Source organism: Akebia trifoliata, chromosome 3 (assembly GCF_017979445.1).
Source record: "Akebia trifoliata isolate Shusen 1 chromosome 3, ASM1797944v1, whole genome shotgun sequence".
Lineage (NCBI taxonomy): Eukaryota > Viridiplantae > Streptophyta > Magnoliopsida > Ranunculales > Lardizabalaceae > Akebia > Akebia trifoliata.
This window is the reverse complement of record NC_141377.1, coordinates 5,785,666-5,806,743: the sequence shown is the minus strand read 5'-3', so window position 1 is coordinate 5,806,743 and position 21,078 is coordinate 5,785,666. Positions and strand designations below refer to the sequence as shown.

Below are 21,078 nucleotides of genomic sequence, written 5' to 3'. Positions count from 1 at the left end.
TTTAATCCCAATTTAGAGGAATAAAAGTTTGATTCCATAAAGATGGTACACATCAGCCAATAAACATAGACCAATCACGGGTTAATTTAGACAAAAATGACGTGATTTGGAACCACTAATGTCACTTTTTATTGAAATTAAGGCAGTTGACTTATAAATCATTTTGGTTTGGATCTTGGATTTGATGATAACTCCATATATAAGATATAAAAATTAATACATAAAGTAGGTTTGATTGGACTGAAAGCTTGAAAATCAGCCAAAAATGCAAGACCCATTAAGGAAAAAACTGATCAAAAATACGAGTTAAGTATCAATCCCCACCTATGGACCTTAGATTGAAGTTGACGTTCATGCCTTCTGAAGCAGAAGCATTTCCTAGTTGGGGTGATGTATGCTCCTAGTCTCATAGTCTTATAGGCTATTTAGGGCCCCGATTGGAAGTCGCAATTGGAGATAAATAGGGGACGTGATCATGGTTTTGAAAATCGTCCAAGACCAAGATGACTTGCCCGAACGAGGCAAGAAGTTATGGTTGATTTATCCTTTTTTTCTTTGAGTTGTGATAATCTAACTCTCCCTCGTGGCAAACTCAGTCAACTCCCCTAACGTGGGTGTGTTAGAATCATAGATTTCCTTTCTTTGGAATACACAACTTCACAGATTTATGGGGATGTGCAGTTATGGATCCCAGGACATAAAGTCTATGGTTCTAGCACACCTCACGTTAGGGGAGTCGATTGAGTATGCCACATGGCGGATTCATATTATTACTTTTCTTTTACTTTTTGTGATTCACAAAACCACCACACAAAAAAAAAATCCTCCATCTTGTCCAAAATAATGCTACGAGTCATCTCAATATCTTTCATGAACGAGACAAGATGGGAAATTAAGACTAAAAACCATTGATTTGACTCAACACCAAATCTCCATTGGCAAAGGCGGAGCCAAGTAAAGACTAATGGGCGCTATAGCCCTCACTGAACTTTTTAAATAAAAAAAAAATGATTATTAGCCTCACATTTTGGTGAATATTAGTGATAACTCCTATGTTTCCAAACTAAAGAGATGCACACCCCAATAACCTTAAAAGAGGGATTACCTAACATATCTAAATTGTATTTTTTATTTTAAAAATTCCCTTAGAGTTTTGACAACTCTTAAGGGAAATCTTACTCTATCAAGTTTGTACTTAATAAAGTTGGAGTTGACTCACATCATTTTAAATGATTAAATATCTATAAAATCTCATTTTAAAAAAATAAAATCAAACCTACCATATCCTATTTCCTCTAAACAATGATACTCTTTTTCTCCCAATATCATAGATCAAGCTCATAAGAGTTTTTTTTATTTATTTATTAAAATCAGAGTTTTACCATGAGATTCAGGTGTTGTTGGCATGATAATTATATAATAAAACACAAATGAGTTGCTTTTGTGTTTTTTGAGTTAGAGATAAATGTTCCTTCAATTATAATTTTGTAATTGGGAAAATGTCTTATCGACATACACCACACTTTTTTTGTTTTTCCTCTTCACTCCCTCTAACTCTATTATATCTCCTCATTGACCTATTTTATTGTTTTAAATTTTTTATCCTTTAACCTCATTTTTTTAAATAACAACAGTGGGGTCTACTTTTGTAGGAAACAAATCCCAGTAGGATAAACCTCCCACCAAGCTCTAATTTTGTAAGGTCCAATTTATTTTATTTACTTTTCACTCTTTCTAGTTTTATTATATTCCATTTGTTTACCCTTTTAACATATTTTATTGTTTTTCATCTTTTACTCCTTTAACCTCAAAATTCTTTAATACTACTTTTTCAACTTTATTTTTTCACTTTTACCTCTTTAACCTTTCCATCAAGCTATAATTTTGTAGAACCACTTTATTTCTTTTACACTTACTTCATTGTGTTTCATTTTTTACCCCTCCAATTTTATTTTTTACACTTTTACCCCCATTAACCCGAGAGAGAATGTCTACAATGGCAAACTCTAGTATTCATTGTTTTGAGTTATTAATTTCTTCACATCCAATTCCCCTCTTTTAAAAAAAAAAATAAATCTAGACACTTAATTACGATTTTAGTGAAAATCTTATGTATTAGCGAATCATTGTTTGTAGTGACAAACCAACGATTCACATAGAAAGAAATAAAGATTTTTCACAAGTTGCAACTTGACGAACTAACCTGAACTCAACCCGAGCTCAACCTAATCGATGCCTAGGTTGAGTTATGTAAAAGATGAGTTAAGCTTGGGCTAGGATATCTCAACCCGAACTCAACTCAGGTTGAGGGTTCAGGCAACTCAACTCAAATTTGATTATATAAATTAACATAGAAATATTTTTAAACTTTTTTTCATTATGTCTTCCTAAATATACTTATAAAACAAAGGAAAAAAAATTCTTTTTATTTATTTTTCTTTCTTTTTAAATCTATTATTATATATGTTTATGTATAATAGTACAAATTCTTGAAGATGAAGAGCTTAGCCCGTCGAAAGTTACTGAACTTGGATTAACCCGAGCTCAACCTAATTTTAGAAGCTCAATCACGGGTAGAGTTGAGCTCGGGTTGAGGGTTCTACAACTTGGGTTGAGCCTGGATTTACCCTCCAACCTGCCTAAGTTGCAACCTTAATTGCAAATTGTGAAAAATTCACAACTTCCAAAATTGGCGGACAAGTTTGATTTCAGTCTCCCACCTTGAATAATATCAACCCAATTGGACATTTGTAACAACTGAATAAATGGTCTGATCTAATCGTGACCATATGATTAATGTATTTGTGCTTGAAGCAAAGACGCCTTATGACGTCTTGACGAAGGCCCAAGCATTCAAAGAACTAATTGCATGGTCCATCAACTATATTGATTAGTTGAGAACGAAACCATTTTTCTCTGGCCAAAGTTGCATCTAAATAAAAAAAATGCTCAAGTCAATAATTCTTCTTGATTTCACATTAGACTTTAAGGTTCATATATTCAATCTTTTGCAATAAAATAGCTTTGATAAGTAGTAGGCTCGTGTATACTTTTCCTGGCAACCAAAAACACGATCCAATGCTTTAGGGTTGTAGAGGATGGAATCTATGAATTTTGGGGGGAAAAAAGAAGATGTTATTTTTCAACATTGAATTCCATCTTTAAGTTTGGGAGTTATGTGGAAGTGCAGTAGTCGTTTATTTTCAAAACCTTGGATCTAGTTCAAAAGAAATTGTTTTTAGAATTTTTCTTTTTCGGATATGAGTTTTTTGATGAAACTTAGAGAGCTGTGGTATTGGATTTCTAATGTGATAATCCATTTGACCAAAATGACCCTTAGTAAGGCTCAAAGTCTTACTATGTGAGTAAGGAAAGGGTTTCACTTCAAATAAACGATTGAATATGAGCTAAAGCAATCATTTTATGAATACAAGGTGGAAACTTAAGATATATAAAGGAGTTTGCACCATTACTTGTGTTATTTGAAGTCAAAATGAGTTTTTAACATATTTCACCCAAAAAAAGATTATATCAAAAAAGTAAAAGAGGCACACATCCATAATCACTATTGAAGTTTTATCTTAAAAAAAATGGGTTTAGGTGAATGAATTCTGTTCTTTCATTCAATTATAACTAAAATCACAATATTTCATCTACTTTAACTTCTTGTCTAATTCGATCCTCAATATTTTAAAGATTTAGGATCCAATAAAGTGTCTCATTCCTATTAAATAGGATAGGTGTCTATGTGGCATGTTTTTGTTAGTATTTAAAACACGTTGGGCTCCTAATCAAGCCATTCACACAGTCCAAGGTGTTTGAATTCAAACAAAAATGTGCCACGTATACCCCTAACATATTTATACCGAAATCTGATTGGACTAGGTCAGACTATTAAAGAAAGCGTCCGACTAGCCTTACTCTCATATTAAGGGAAATAGGCTGTAGTATGACTCATCCACTGCCAAGAAGATCTTGAGATTTGTACACAAAATCTGGAGATTTATGCATCTCAAGGTCTTCTTGACGGTGAATGAGGTTTCGTAAGGCATTTTTCCTCACTATGTTAATCAGGAAAGTGTTAGGTTAAGGAAAAGAGTCCGACTAGCTTTACTATCATAGAAAGGAAAAGAGTTCGACTAGCCTTACCATCCATTTTCAAAACTTTGGATCAAAGTCCAATTTTAATTTTTTTTTATCTTAGCTTTTTGGATGAAATTTAGAGGGCTCTAGTGTTGGATTGCTAATGTGATAATCCATTTGAGCAAAACAACTCTTAGTAAGGCTTAAAATCTTTATTACATTGATAAGGAAAATGTCTCTCTTGTAATAATTGAGTCCGACTAGCCTTACTAAGTTAGTAGGATTTTCACCCTTACTAAGGGTCCTTGGATTCACCTTGTGACATAAAAAAACATGATCAAATGCTTCAGGGGTGTACAAGACAAAATTCTATGATCTTTGAAAAAAAGTTCAAAATAAAGTTATTTTTCACCATTGAGTTTTAATTTTAAATTGTTTTAGAGTTAAGTGGAAGTTTGATAGCCGACCATTTTTAAAACCTTGGATAAAGTCCAAAAGAAATTATTTTTTATTGAATTTTTAATCTGTGTTTTTCAATGAAATTTAGAGGACTATGGTGTTGGATTGCTTAAAATCTTACTAAGGAAAATGTTTCTTGTAACAATTCTAATTTTACACGTTTACTTGTCGTAGATTTTTTTTTTTATCGATCGTTGTAGGTTGTTGATATGGTATGGTCATTGAGCTCACCTTGCAGCATCCAAAAACATGATTCGATGATATGGGAACGTAGTAGAAAAAATTCTATGAACTTTAAATGAAGAAAGAAATAAGAGTTATTTTTCACCATTAAAATTTGGGAGTATGGTTAGAGCTCAACAACCATTTGAGAGTATGGTTAGAGCTTAGCAACCATCTATTTTCAAGATTAAATTAAATATATATTTGAATTTTTTTTGTATATGAATTTGTCTTGAAATCTAAAAGGATGTGGTATTGAATTGCGAATTTTGTACTCCATTTAAAATTATGGAACATTTAGTAAGACTATTTTTTTTTTTTTCCAAAACTAATTTATTTTGAGCTTGATCACATGTTTTGAAAATGGACGATTATAGAACTTTCAAATCTAAATTATTTTCCATTAAAATTTTCATGATGTGATCAAACAATAACAAATGATTTGTTAAAAAATATTTTCCCTACAATCAAACACGTCCTTAATTTAAAAGTTTCAACTTTAACCAGACCTTTGCAAGCTCATGATCAATGCCCTACCTCTCAGTTTTTTACAGGTGAGTCAAATTAACAAGCCCAATTGACAATCTTAAAGATTGATTTTAAATCAACAAACACTATTTATTTGTCCATGGACACAAAATATCCCTCATTTACAATCGATGAGGTAAAGTTTCTTTACATGTGAGTCAGGTTAACACACCAACTTTTACTTATAATAACACACTAATTTATATGCTAGATAGACAAAAGAATAATGAGAGATTGAGAGATTTACTTGGCAGACCTAACTGTTGCATTTTTATTACAAAAATTCTGTTGGAGCAAATCTTGTTGTAGTGATCCACGTCATAAAATTCAAATTGATGGATTAATTTGTTACATAACATACATTGTACCATACTGAATCCTAATCACATCAATTTTTTGCATCCAAGAGCATGATTTGATGACACAGGGTTATAAAGGACAAAATTCTAAGAACTCTGGAAAAAAAAATCGAAAACAAGGTTAATTTTCAGAGTTAAATTTTAGTTTTAAATTTGGAAGTTCAGTAGTCATTTAATTTCAATACCTTCGATAAACCTCAAAAATGATTCTTTTTAAAATTTTGTTCTTTGGGATATGAGTTTTTCCCTAAAATCGAGATGATTGTGGTGTTGGATTGCCAATTTGATAATCCATGTAGGACCAATGTTTCTTAGTAAGATTTTAAATCTTACTAAGTTAGTCATTTTAGCTTGATTAATAAATCAAGGTTTGCTCCGATAACAATAAAGTAAGGGAGTATTTGTAATAAAATTTCAACAGATAGGTCCACCCGGAAAATCTCTCAAGAATAATTTAAAAGGGATTGGTATGTCGCAAGTAAAAATTGGTGTGCCAATAACATTTCTCTTTGACTATGATGGTTGTATTACTGTTTTAGAAATGGACCGGGTGATAATGAACCGGAAGAATCAACTTGGTTCACTTAGACCGGTTTTCTACTTTTTTTTTCCCGCATTTCTTACCCCTAATCGACGGCTGAGATGAGAATATTTTATTCTCTTAGATCCAACGGCCCATATTCTACAACAGAAGAAAACTGAAAGAAGCTACGAAGTTCTTCATTTCCAGACGCTACTGTCTCTCTCTCTCTCTCTCTCTCTCGTCTTCTTCGATTCTCAATTTTCAATAAAAAATAATGGTGAACGTTCTAGGTCTCTACGATTTCGGAAAGAAAACCAGAGGTGATCTTCAGTTCTTCGCATTTTATCTTAGTTTTCTGTAAATTTTTCCTAATTTTTTGATTTTTTTTTCCCAATTTATCCGTTTTACTCTTGTAGATCTTCTCTACAAAGGTTACCAAAACGGATTGTCGTTCTGCCTTACTATAAAACATGCGAATGAAGAACCGATCCAAAAACACAGTGCGAATGAAGATGTTTCGAGAAATTTTTTTTTTCTTGGTTTCTAATTTTATTTTTGGGTTCGAATCTTAGTTATGATGGTTGAATAACTAGGGTTTTTGATCTTTTATTAGTTTTGAAGAAATGTTTGATCTATGTATTTCATTTCTTCAATGTGCAATGTGATTCTTTCATTTTTTAGATTGGGTTGATGGTTGCAATTTTAGAGGTTTAGGTGTCATTCTTGCACGAGTTACTTTCTTAATGATTATATATTTCCTGACCTCGTCATTTCTTGGTAGAAGTTCAATTCTTATAGATTGGAGCTGTTATCATCAGTTATTCCACATATTATGCAAGAGCCCCTTGAATTCTAATTGATAATTTAAATTTATGTGTTGCTTTGATCATTGGCTGATAATTATGCATGAAGTTTGCCAGCTTTCTACCACTGTTCCAGTCCAGGAACCTGTACTCAGGCTTAGGCCAATTTTCAGCTTCCCCTATCCTAATTTTGAAGCTAGTGTGATTAGTAATTGTTTCCCCTTTATTGTCATTCTAAATTCTTACTTTATTGATTTTCATGGGAACCAGTAATGCTTTCTCTTCTAGAAAAAAGATTCCTTTGGACTATACTTCCCTCAGCTATTGCTTGGGGGGTGTGGAACGAGAGAAGTAATAGGGTGTTCAATAGTAAGATGAGAAACTCTCATGGCGGTTTCTTGGAGATCCTAGGCTTGTTGTACCTTTGGTCAAAACAGAACATAGAGTTCGCGGGGATTACTTTTGATGACTTTGTTTTTAGATGGAACTCTTTATACAATCATTGATGTTTTAGCTTTCCTTTGTTTTGTTGCTTTTTAAGAGGCTCCCTCGGCCTCCTTGTACTTTGTTCTCCCTCTTTCTTCAATATATTATACTTACAAAAAAAAAAAAAAATTCCATGGGAACCTTGGCTTGCTTATTGAGTCTGCAACAACCTACTATTAGCGTGGCAATCTTAACACGACATGAAATTAGTGGTTTTGGGTTAAAGCCGAATTGGGTTTTGGGTCATAATAGTGTTGAACCATCTAACATGATTGTTAAACGGATCGTGTCTAGGTTAGGGGTGCCAACCGCTTATCCCATTTTAACACGTTTAGTTATATTGGGTTCAAATTTTTGACACGATTATTGGATGGCTCGGGTTTCAATTGGGTAAAATTTGAAAACACCCTTACCTCAACATGACACAAATACGACACAACTCGACCCATTGCCACCCGTATCTCTAATTTGTCCATTAGTATAACTCATGTCAGCCATTGATATGCTTTAAAACTATAAGTTTCTTATTGAAGCATTTTTTTTTTTATTGATAAAGGAAAGAAATACAACGAAGGGGAAGGTCGAGGTGACCCATCCTGGAAAGAAAGAAAACAGGAAAAAAACAAACAACAAACTAATTTACTTCAATGTTACAAATACCGTCCCACCGTAGTATATATCCCATCAGGATTAAAGTTCCAACTTGCTAATTTGTTGAAGTATGTGAGTGTTGATACCATAACTTGGTTATTTTAAGTTGCCTAATGATTTCATTTTGAAACTTTGGTGGTTGTGATAACAGGTGGGATTGGAGTATGATTAGGGCAACTGTCTAAATCGATTGTTAACTTCTTAACTACTCTAGGGACAGATGATGTAGGTATTAGGGGAACTGTCCAGTTCTCAGGTAAACCGATTGTCAATGTCTCAACTGCTCTAGGAACAGATATCATCGCGTTTGGGTCCGACTTCTGTTTTAACACCGCAATTGGCCAAATTCGACGCTGGGGTGAGCTATGCTTATGGCAACCTCGTTGGATCTTTCACTTTGTAAGTTTTTTCTTTCAGAAAAATATCTATTTTTTTTCATTGCTTGGAAAATCATTCTCATATCTGAATTGCTTGAACTTGTTTCCTTGTTTGTTGATGATTCAGGAGTGACAAAGGTGACACCGTTAGTGCTTCCTATCATCACACGCTGATGAACACAGCTGTTGGTGTGGAGTTGGCACATAGCTTCTCAAAAAATGATACCAGTCTCACCATTGGCACTAACGTTATTTGGACCCCTTGACTATGGTGAAGGCTCAGGTGAAAAGCAATGGAAAAGCAAGTGCTCTCATTCAGAATGAGTGGCAGCCAAACTCATTTATCACTCTGTGGAGAGGTTGACACTAAGGACTTCAAAAGTAAGGTTGGATTGTCTCTAAGTGTGTGTTTCGAGCGCTAGGTAAGGGACCTTTTTTTCTAGAATGTAAATGATAGATGTCAAGGTAACGATGAAAATACTTACAAATTTTGGAGAATTTTAAAAAATAGAGGTAAAAGGATGAAACTTATGTTGGAGGTAAATATCATTTACAACTATATAAATACGTATGAAATTCCAATTGTTGGAGGTTGCATTTACACTGCTGGTATCCTGTGATATGTCTTACCTGACTTTGTTGCATTTTCCAAATTGACTCATCTGAGTTTACTTGACACGTTGGTTTCTTGGAGTTTCATAGTTGAGTCACCTTAAAATCAAATTAAGTTGGGTTGACTGAATCAAGTTTGGACTGGACTTGGGTGTACGGATGACACTGGGTTGGGTTTGGGCCGGTTCTAGCTAAACCCGTCCCCGGCTCCGATTACCATTATTCACCTCTAACCCACTCCTCTTTCCACATTAGGTAAGTTTGATCATTTGATTAAAAATACAGAGTATTTTACCTTATAAGATAAGTATTTTGTGTCCATCGTAATTGTCTTTTTGTAATTTGTAGACGGGTAATCTTGACATTAAAAAATAAATGGTGATTCAAACATAGGTCCCCATAATTTGTTGAATATTTAAGATACATCCCTATGTTTGCAAAATGATCACATGATTCCCTTGACCTTAGTTTTTCCTTATTGACTAATAAAAAATGTCATAAAACCCCCATCTTCAACTTTTTACCAATACCCTTCGATTTTTCTTCCCAAAATTAGTCATCTTCAACTATTTGAGTAAAAAAAAATTTACCCACATCTTCCTCCTTAAGATTATATCTACTCAAATCTTCAAGTCTCAAGAGCAAAATAGGCTTTATCAAATCAATGAGTGTTGGGCAAGTAGCCAGCGTCTCCTTCCAAAAAAGGAGAGTTCTTGAGTTCAAACCCCCTTATTGACTAAATCAAAGCAAGTGCTTGCTGACTGATTGATATTTCTGATCATCGCTTACGCTACTCTTTCATTTTCGTAGTGCCTATAACGTAATCTCTTTGCCTCCTCTCTTGAATCTCCTTCAACTTCGATTAAAAAAAAGTTGTGTTTTGCTCCTGAACTAATCAGCTAATGTTCGTCACCACCCGAGAAGCAAAAGATTTGAGAGTCTGGGCGGAAAATACATGCATAGATAGTGACCAATGACGAAAACTCGGGACGGAGATGCTCTAGTCTCACGTACGATTCCCTGAGAAGGGAGTGGCTACCTACTAGAACTTCGACTAACCCACAAGGATTTATTTCCACTTACATGATATGTGTGGTTTGTGGGGTATTGCATGTACTCGAGAGATTTGAAAGAGAGATAGTGCTCTAAGAAGCCAGTTGTCTCTCCCTTACTCAGGCCTACAATTTGAACACCTCATCGTTAAAAAAATAAAAATAAATAAGAGGTAGACTTTTCTAAAAAGTAAAAAACGACAAAATTTTGTGTAAAAAAATAGTGTCCTCACTAAGACAAGGTTCAAAACAATGGATTGTAGATGATCGATTCAAGAAGAAAAGAGTAAAAAAAATTTGATTAAAGATCAAAGATAATGGCATTTGTGTAATAATTGAATTTTAGACTAAAAAAAAGTGGCTAAGATGAGATTGAAGGAAGAGAGCATTTATGCCTTTTCCAAAAGTCCATGAGAGAAGACCGTGATCAGAAGAAGCATTTCATCAGTTTGAAAACATAGATATATATCTAAAATAAAATATTCACAAGAACATGGAGACCCACGTCTGAGATGAGTCACCCAAAGATAAATGGTACCTATTTCAACCTTTTAATTTAAGGGAGAATATGTAAATAGTATTTAGATTAGGGGTGTTCCCTGTAAAAGAACTTTATTTTTTCATTTTTAACTGCTTTCTTTTCTTTACTTTCCTTGCTTTTCTTCTCATCTATCTTCAAATTTCTGTGAATAACTTCTTTCAATGTCTCTGAAAATTACAAGTACGGGCAGCCCACTTTATGGGTTTTTGGGCAGGTAATACCATCTGCCCGTTTTCTCCGGGCAGCTTTGGTGTGCTTTTTATATAGTCTTCAGTCTTCTGGATAAAAAAAAAAACAAACTGATAATTCAGATTAAATTTTTCATCTTTTTTTTAAAAAAAAAATCTGAGCTGGGCAACTTTGTAAGTTGATTTCTAGGGTTTCTAAGAACTCACAGAAGGGATTTCTCTGCTCAATCTTCTGGTTTATAAGCAAGGAAATTTTTCTGGCTTTCTTTTTGGTGGGTTTTAGGGATATAAGGGTTTCTCTGACTGATTTGTTGTACTGGGTTTGAGGTATTTTATGGGAATTTGGGGTTATTTGAAGAGATTGTTCTGAAAGGCATGTTTTTGTTTTGGGTGGTTTTGGATTTTGTGATCTTTGTTATTATATAGTATTTGGGGTTTCAAGGCTGCTTATATGAGGTTTTCTTGCAAAAGGAAGGTTTTTTAGGGAAGATTTCTGGGTCTTTAAGCTGGTATCCTGTATTTGCTAGGTATATAAGAATTCGGTTTGTAAACCAGACAAAAAAAAGAGGGTTCTTTTTTTGTTTTGGAGATTTGTGGGGTTTATGTGATCTTGATTTTGAGTTTGTTAGGGTAGATTTCTGGGTTTTAAAGCTGGTATCGTGTATTTTCTAGGTATGTAAGAATTGGGATTGTAAACCAGATAAAAAAAGAGGGTTCGTTTAGTTTTAGAGTTTTGAGGGTTTTGGAAGATGGGATTAGGTCCTGGACCTTTACAGGTGGAGACATGGGACATGGGGAAATCAAAGGGTAGGAAGAAGAAGAAGAGAAAAGATGGAGCAGAAGGAGAGGATGAGGAGGAGAAGAAGGAGAAGATTGGGTGTTGGCTTAAGTTCAGATTTATTGGTGGATGCATCTCTTCAAGATCCAAAGTCAATAGTTCTCTAAGTAGCACCAGTACGCATTATGGTAATCCTTTATATCTTGAGAAAATTTCTCAATTTGATTAAGTTATCTGTTCAAATTTACTATTTTGCATATTCGGTCTGGTGTCATTTAGTTTGTATGCTCAGATTTTGTTAGCTTGTTTCACGGGATGGGCATCAAAAGTTGTGGTCTTTTGCTATTTATGGGTGTTTGAGGGAGATGTTGAGAAAATTTCTCTGCTTGACTAAGTTATTTGTCAAATTCTGGCTATTTTGCATTTGGGTCTGGCTTCATTTTGATTGTATACTCAGATTTTGTTAGCTTGTTTCGCGGAATGGGCATCCAAAGTTGTGATCTTTTGCCATTTGTGCATGTTGGATGGATGTTGAGAAATTTTTTCTATTGGCCTTAGTTATCTATCGAATTCTGGATATTTTGCTTATTGGGTCTGGCTTCATTTATTTTGGATATTCAGATTTTGTTAGCTTGTTTCGTAGTATGGGCATCCCAAGTTTTGATCTTTTGCTATTTGTGCATGTTTGATTGATTTTGAGAAAAATTCTCTATTTGACTAAGCTATCTTACGAATTCTGGCCATTTTGCAATTGGATCTGGCTTCATTTACTTTAGATTGTCAGATTTTGTTAGTTTGTTTTGCAGAATGTGCGTCCAAAATTGTGATCTTCGCTATTTGTGCATGTTTGATGGATGTTGAGAAAATTGCTCTATTTGACTAAGTTATCGATCGAATTCTTGCTATTGGGTCTGGCTTCATTTACTTTGGATTGTCAGATTTCTTTAGCTTATTTTCCAGAATGGGCGTCCAAAGTTGTTATCTTTTTTTATTTGTTCATGTTTGATGGATATATTTTTTTCTTTAATTATACATTATCATCTATTTGTTTGGCATGATAGGTTGATGGTAACCAATTTATCTTTTTTCCCTGTACTATTATATACTTTCAATTTTCATAGAAAGATAGAACTTTTGAATAATATCTCACTGTTGGGAATTCTAGTTTGACGTTATAGGGATCTTTAATATTTGTAATAATTTGCTCATTTTCCACTGAGATTCTTTTGAAAAAGATCAGGGCTTTTTTGTCAAAATCTTAGCATTCTAATTGACGCCCAATTCCAGCAGTTATAGTATTTATTATGATTTATCGGAAGTCCTAGTAGAGCAAACGTTTCTCAACCAAGAATAGCGGATCATACATTGAATAATATATCATAATGATTTTACTTTTCAAAAAAAAAAATATCATACTGATTTGATAACGAACAAACTAATTTGTTGATTTTGTGTTTGGCCAGCGGAAAGTAAATCAACGAATGACACCAGCAGAGACCAACCAGTTGTTCCAGTACTATCTTCTACAGCCACTAGTAATGCAGAAAGTAACCCATCCACTCCCAAAGTAGACGAGGAGCTAAAAGTTGCTTCTCATCTTCGAAAATTCACATTTAACGAGCTTAAGTCAGCAACGAGGAATTTTAGACCTGAGAGTCTTCTCGGTGAGGGTGGGTTTGGTTGTGTTTTCAAGGGATGGATTGAGGAGAATGGAACTGCTCCAGTCAAAGCTGGCACAGGGCTTACTGTTGCTGTTAAAACTCTCAACCATGATGGACTTCAGGGTCACAAAGAATGGCTGGTATGAGATTTTCCTAGCTTTATATATATCTTTACTATTATAACGAGAGAAAGGCTGACTAGAAGTGGTTTGACACCAAAATTTGAGTGGCCATAAATGCCCCCACTTTTACATTTAAATTTAAGATAATCAGGGTAATTTCGGTAAAAAAAATTCAAGAAAATTGCAAATTAACTAGTTTCCTTGGTTTTCAAAATTACAAAAGTATTCTTTTTTTAACTATCTAATCTTCAAAAACCCTTTAATGAATGTTCTAAATTACAAATAAGCACTTTTTATATATGTGCATTTTCACATGCCATATATATATTGGCTTCTAGTTATGCTTGTTTTGCTTTCCCTTTTCATATTGTTGCATGGATATTTCATTTCTTACCATTTGGCAGGCTGAAGTTAATTTTCTTGGTGATCTTCTTCACCCTAATTTAGTTAAATTGATCGGTTGCTGCATTGAAGATGATCAAAGGTTGCTAGTATATGAGTTTATGCCCCGAGGAAGCTTGGAGAACCACCTGTTTAGGAGTATGTAGCTGCTCATTTTTTCGTTTCTTACAGTTGGTTTGTTGTTTCTTGGAGACCACATTGTTAAACTTTAGAGCTTTATATATATGTAAGCATTGAACTCTAGAGGTAGGTATGGTCTCCAGTAGCCTTTTGGTCAAATGTGAAAGGAAGGACGCCTACAAAGCTTCTTCTCATAACACTAGCATTCGTTCTGTTTCTATACAATTGTTATTATTATTAGTGAGTAAACCCTCAATGGAATTGTTCTTAAAAATAAATACTTTTGGCAGTTTGAAACGATTATATACTCCTTTGTATTTCACTGGCTGTGACTGTTATAGTAAAGCAAATTAATATGGGTATATAGAAATTTTAAAATAAATAAATATAAATTTCAAAATATTTCAGGGAGAGCTTTCTATTGAATCGGGTTTTACCAAAAACCGACTCGCAGCTTGGAAGTTATGAACTTTTGAAGAGTGTTTGGGAAAAAAAGAAACTTTAGCTTTTTAAATTATGATAAAATATAGGAAACTCCACACATCTAGCATGATTTTTAAAAGAAGGAAAATAGAGAAAGCATTGTAAATTTGTTTGTTTTTTTTTCCGATAAATAATCTTTTTTATCATCTTTAGTAATAGATAAAGTTTAAGTTAACTTTTAAATGTATGCAATTAATGATATAATTGTGTGGGTTATTCTTTAAAAAAGTAAGGATTTTTTTTTTAGAGAAAATGGAGAGGCCATACATGCCTACAAGATTACTGTCCAGAAGGTGGTTTCACTTTATACCTTAGTATTTTATTATTATTATTATCCTTTTTTTATTATCTAATTTGGAAAACCCTTTAATCAATATTTTAAATTACAAATAAGCCATTTCAATACATGTGCGCTTGATGTTAACTTTGGAGCTCCAAAAATGGTTCAGCAAAACCAATTAGAAAATGGAAGAGGATGCAGATTATCACATTAATGATACTTGCAGTATAGACATTTTATTTCTTCACTATTGATGTTTATTGTTCTTTGGTAACAACCATTTTTCATGTAGAAGGGTCCCTGCCTCTTCCGTGGCCAATCAGAATGAAAATCTTACTTGGTGCTGCAAAGGGCCTTACTTTTCTTCACGAGGAAGCAGAAAGGCCAGTGATATATCGTGATTTTAAAACATCTAACATCCTATTAGATGCGGTATGTGACTAAAACTTTACAGTAGTGAAATTGCATTTTTTTCCCGAATAATAGTAATTTTCTAAAAGTATTCTTTTCAGGATTACAATGCCAAGCTCTCTGACTTTGGACTCGCCAAAGATGCTCCCAAGGAAGGTATGACTCATGTATCTACTAGAGTGATGGGAACTTACGGTTATGCTGCTCCAGAGTATGTGATGACAGGTAATTATCATTAAATTGGAATTTAGCCTTCTGGTGCAATTTGCTTTTAGTTTTTTCTCCTTTGTACTAGGGCTGCTGTAGACTGATCTTCTATTATGCTGGTTTACTAGTTATTTGCATATTTTTGTTCAGTTTTGCTTGAAAAAATTCTTCAATAATTCTGTAGATTTGAAATGCTCTTGTTTACATTTTTTATACCATCACTCTTGTATAGATACTAGAGTTTGCCAGTGCCTATGACACGATCCTCCTCTTTGGGGTCAAGGGGTAAAAGAGGAAATATAATAAAATTATAGGGGGTATTGTTGGAAAAGGGTAGAGAGTAAATGCCATGAAGTTGGAGGGGGTATTATTGGAAAAAGGGGGAGAAGAGGGTATTGTTAGAAATTGGGTAAAAGAGAAAAGGCAATAAAGTTGAAGGGTATTCTTAGAAGGCAATAGTTGAGGGTATTGCTGGAAAGGTGAAGAGAGAAAGGAAAAAAATTGAAATTGTTCCTCGAGATTCATGAGGATATTAAATCCCAACCCCTACATATGTGTGTGGGTGGGTAGGGGGTGATGAACATTTGGAAGTGAACCGTTTCTGTTTTATTTATATATTAGAGTTCACCTGTGCTTACGGCACAGGCATCCTCTGTTGGGGCTAAAAGAGGAAAAATAATAAAATTGGAAGGGGTGGGGGGCTATTATTAAAAAAAAGTGAGGTTAAAGGGGTAAAGAGGAGAAATAGTAGTTAAGAGGGTATTATTGGAAAAGAGGAAGAGGGGGGAGGAGAGGAAAGACAAAAATGTTGAAGGGGGTGTGGAGATAAGGCAATAAAAGGGGGCCCACATAAAAGGGATGAATGAGATGTTTATCCCCCATAATTGTAGCAATTTGGGACCCTACAGGTGTGTTTTAAATATATTTATATATTTTTACTTTGTAATTTATGTGTTTCTATGTTCCATGTGCACACATTTTTCCCTTGATGGTGCCTACGTCCACTTGTTTAGCTTACCTGTCATATTACTCATAAACATTTGATTAGTCACACTATACATCTTTAAATTGGCCAAAGTGGTCAAAATGATTACTTATCCTCAGAATAATAATAAATAAATGAGCAAAAGGAAGTAACAAACAATTTTGCTTACTATGCATAATAAGTTTATGGGATCTCTACTCCACACCGTGATCTGCTGCTATTACTCCCATTACAAAGGCATAAATTGACCGCTTTTTATATGATTGTATCCTTTTAGAGTCGCCAAGCAAGTGATGAACCATTTATGGTGCATATACTCTATTCATCGCTGAATGTCGCCTAGACTTTTGAGAGTTATTAAGACACTGAAATATTGTATATGAGGATCTACTATAGCTTGAGCCAGCTAAAGTAGATCAGTTTGTATATCAAGATAGTGTGTTACAATTTTCCAGTATATTTTATACTTTACCTGGTCATCCCGTTCTGGCTGTACATATTTCGGTACTGGTGAAGTCTGTGATTGGTAATATTGTAGACCTGGGATGTAAACTACGGCTGCAACCTGGGCGGGTTGGAGGGTCAACTCAGGTTCAACCCAACTTGTAGAACCCTCGACTTGAGCTCAACTCAACCCAACCATTGGGTTAGAGCTCATTAACTCAAGCTCAACCCAAGATTGAACTCCTAAAATTGGGTTGAGCTCGGGTTAGCCCAAGTTAGGTAATTTTGGGCAGGTTGGGCTCATTGAGCAAGTCTAATTTCATTTTGATCGACACAAAATTTTTATTTTACATCTTAAAAATTAAATACAATATAAAAAAAATAAATTTGCACACAACCTCCAAATCTATTAAGTTTTATATTATAACTTTTTTTCTTAATTTTACAAATATATTGAGGAAGAGATGACTAATATATTTTTTTAAATAAATAAAAATATTTATATGTAAATATATAGCATCGGGTTCGGCTTGAGTCGAGTTGCCCGGAGCCTCAACTTGAGCTCAATCCAAATTCATTTCGAGTTGAGATTTCCTAGCCCTGGCTCAACTCCCTTTCCATATAACTCAACCTAGGCTAGCCCATCAATCGGGTTGAGCCCGGGTTGAATTCGGGTTAGCCTGCCCAAGTTGTAGTCCTAATCTAAACCTCACCTTCCACTTGCATATAAAAAGAAAAATAAAGCATTATTTGTTTGCATTCTAAGGAAAATGGAGGTTTAGGGATTAGAGGTTTAAGGTTAACTAATAGGGCTTGTTTAGGTAAGTGATTATGGTGGTTCGGGTAGGAAAGGGGCAGCTTGTGGAGGAGGGTTGTTCAGGCTAAATACGGGGAGCAGAGGTCTAATTAGTACATCGGAGAGGCAATAGGTATGTATGGTTGTAGTGTGTGGAAGGGGATTCTTAAGGTGTAGTAGAGCATTTTGATATGGGGGTCAAATCTAGAGTGGGGTTAGGGGACAAGGTTAGGTTCTGGGAGGATAAACGGTGCAGTAATTTGACTGTGTCAACTCAATACCCTTCACTGTCGCTTGTTTGCAGAAAAAGAATTGTTTGGTACAACATTGCCAGGTCCGCAATGAGAACACTTTTTCTTGGGATCTGGGTTTCAGGAGGAATTTCATGGACTAGGAGATAATTGAGGTAACATCTCTTTTAGATCTCATGAATTTGTTCCAATTCAGGGAGAACGATCAAGATATGATGAAATGGTTTAAGGGTAAGGGCAATGGATTTTTCGTTTGCTACTTTTACAAATCATCACTTCTTTCGTTTGAAGCCTCTTTTTCGGAATCTATTATTTGGTCTGCACTTTCCCATCCAAGGTATCATTCTTTGTATGGTCAGCCTCCTTGGGGAGTATTCTCACCTTGGATAACTTGATTCGCCTTAGAAATTTCTCCAAATTTCTACTCTCTATGCATGAGAGGTGTGGAATCTGTTAATCACATCTTAATTCATTTCCCTTTCTCCTAGGGTATTTGGATGTTTTCCCGTATTCAGTTGGAGTGGGTGCTTCCTCAAACATTCTTCTTACTCTTGGAAGGGTGGATTTACAATATCTTTTCTCTTAGAAAAAGACACCTTTGGGTTATTCTTCCATTGGCCATTGCTTGGGCATTTGGAAAGAGAGAAAAAAGAGAGTGTTCCAGGGCAAGGAAAGTACGAACCAAGATGTGTTTCTGGAGATTTTGGGCCTAGACCTTTAGTCAAAGTTGAGCAAGGATTTTTTTTATTTTTTTTTTTTTTGGGGGGGGGGGGGGGGGGGGGTGTGTGTCTCTTTTCAGGATTTTGTGTTCAGATGAGATTCTCTTTGTGATATGTAGAATTTGTAGTTTTTCTGGCTTCTTTTGTACTTGCTTTTCTTTTCTTGTTCTCTCCTTTTATGGCGGGTGGCTATCTCAACCTCCTTAAACCTTTGTTTTATTTTTTAATGAAATTTTTACACATTAAAAAAGAACAATTAACAGATTGAACGTAATAGCTTTTTCTTATGTGTATTTTATTATCCGAGCCCAGCCAGGACCAGGAACTGATGTTTAATGTGTCAAGTTTCTCTACAAAGAACTATTGTTCTGTTTTTAAATTTTTTATTTTTTTTTCCAATTCAACTGGTAGACAATCGTAAGCAGAAGTACAGAATCAGTTATCTTAGTTTAAGGGTATCAACATCTTGTTTAAGGAGGAGGTCGAGATGAGCTGTCTTTACCTTCAAATTACTGGTTATTCCTTTCCTCATGCTTTTCATACCCTAGGGGTTCACTTTTCCAATCTCAACTCTACACTCCTAGTTAATGTGAATAGAGATAGAAAGTAGTTCGAGATGCTAGCAAGAGTGCCTATGATCAAAGTCATCTGTCCTCCTTTGGAGGGATATCTCGCCTTATAAAAGCTCAACTCCTCCCCATTCTTTCAGTTACGAGATCCCAAATGTCTTTGCTTTTGCCTAAAAAAGGGAATTTGTGCCTCACCTACTACTTTAGCAGGATTGTATGGTTCACATACAATTTTTTTTAATTTTTATTTTCATTAACTTGTTTTCATCAAATAGGATTCAAGTTGAATTCCAATTGATGCATATGAGAATCTAGTGTTATCCCATAAATACCACGACTAATTGTTTGGTGATTTACATATGAATTGGGGTGGTGTTAGCAAAAGTTGGTGTGGCAATAGAATCTCTCTACTTTTAGAGCATAATATGGAAGTAGATGCAATGCAATTCATGACTAGGCGTACCAAAGCTCCTCTTTGATCCCCACCACTTTAGTCTAAATCTAATTCATGTCTCAGGGCATCTGACATCAAGGAGTGATGTCTACAGCTTTGGAGTAGTCTTACTCGAGATGATTACCGGCCGAAGGTCCATGGACAAAAACCGACCAAATGGGGAACACAACCTTGTGGAATGGGCACGACCACATCTTGGGGAGAGACGACGGTTTTACCGTCTGATAGACCCTCGTCTTGAAGGTCACTTCTCCATTAAAGGTGCACAAAAGGCTGCCCAATTAGCCTACCACTGTCTTAGTCGAGATCCGAAAGCTAGACCTCTCATGAGTGAAGTTGTCGAAGTCCTAAAACCTTTACCAAATCTCAAGGACATGGCGAGCTCCTCCTACTATTTCCAAACCATGCAAGCAGAGTCCACCGGGCCAAACCCCAACAACCCAAATGTCAGAAATGGTCTAAGAACACAGGCGGGCTTTATTTCAAGAAACGGGCAATCGATGAGGAGCCCATCGATCTCAAAAGGTTCTCACGCTTCTCCTTATCATCGTAATCAACACCCGTCACCAAAACCGAATGGTAAACAGCATTAACATTGGGTTCATGTAATCATGTTCATCGGTTTCTTCCTTTTTTTTTTTCTTTTTTTTCTTTCTTCTATTGTTTTCTCTTACATAAATGTATGCTAATTTGTGGGGGAATTCAAGTTTTCAGAGATTGGATAAATATTTGGAGGAGTATGTTGATGTATTGGTCTTTTGTAGTAGTGAGAAGTGGACACCAATCACTCAATGTTTGGGGTGGGGGTGGAATGGTTGTTTGGAGTAAATTTTGATGCCACCTTATGTTGGTTACGACTCTGGAAATATGTGGAACAGTGGGGGGATAGATAATTTAACTGGGTTATGTTTTCTCTTCCCCTTGTTATTAGAATTAAGTTTGATTTGAAATAGGTTTTTTTTTTTTTTTTTTGAGCTATATTATAGAGTGATTGGATTTATGGGTAATTTTCCTATCGATTGTAATTGTGACATGATGATAGATGGATTTGATACAATCTTAAGATACATGTTTATAGAAATCTGTAGTAAATCAATCCAAACATTGAGATTCACATTGATTTGTGGCCCAGTGATTGATAAAGATGACTTGATTGGATCCCTCACAAATGTGATATTCTTTAATTTGTGAAGTCAGTTCAATAGGGTTTCTCTCAACTCAGGAATGACTCAACCCACAAAAATTTGATAGATCACAACAATTAGTCACAAAATTTATTGAATTTTCAATAAAAAGAGAATCTATTGGAAAATTAGACGATATTTTTCTATTAAATCACCAATTATTTAAAAAAATTGCCTATTTAAATAAAAATAACAATTATTTTTCATTCTAATCTTTTGAGTTATATTTGAAAGAGAAATATTTTCCTACAAAGGATTGTTTTGTGCCAAATGGATTACCACATCAGCAATCCAACACCACAGCACTCTAAATAAGTTTCTTCGAAAA

General features: G+C 34.8%; 1 protein-coding gene across 2 annotated transcripts; it reads left to right on the top strand.

Annotated features, from left to right (window-relative positions):
* The first annotated feature begins 10,849 nt into the window (after positions 1-10,849).
* On the top strand, positions 10,850-20,483 carry LOC147405737 (serine/threonine-protein kinase PBL34-like). Of its 2 annotated transcripts, none has more exons than XM_086433565.1 (6): positions 10,850-11,850; positions 13,126-13,463; positions 13,850-13,985; positions 15,023-15,162; positions 15,243-15,366; positions 19,630-20,483. In XM_086433565.1, the coding sequence occupies exons 1-6, from the start codon at positions 11,634-11,636 to the stop codon at positions 20,157-20,159; spliced, it is 1,485 nt and encodes a 494-aa protein (XP_086289691.1). In that variant the 5' UTR covers positions 10,850-11,633; the 3' UTR covers positions 20,160-20,483. The 2 variants fall into 2 exon arrangements, with proteins under 2 accessions (XP_086289691.1, XP_086289692.1); XM_086433566.1 differs by having other exon boundaries at positions 10,855-11,850; positions 15,026-15,162.
* Positions 20,484-21,078: the final 595 nt, after the last annotated feature.

Bases quoted from the DNA above. Each gene is read 5' to 3' on its own strand.
- LOC147405737 (XM_086433565.1), top strand. From the start codon at position 11,634: ATGGGATTAGGTCCTGGACCTTTACAGGTGGAGACATGGGACATGGGG. The intron at 13,464-13,849 runs GTATGAGATTTT...ACCATTTGGCAG, and splicing joins AGGGTCACAAAGAATGGCTG to GCTGAAGTTAATTTTCTTGG. The intron at 13,986-15,022 runs GTATGTAGCTGC...TTTTTCATGTAG, and splicing joins GGAGAACCACCTGTTTAGGA to AAGGGTCCCTGCCTCTTCCG.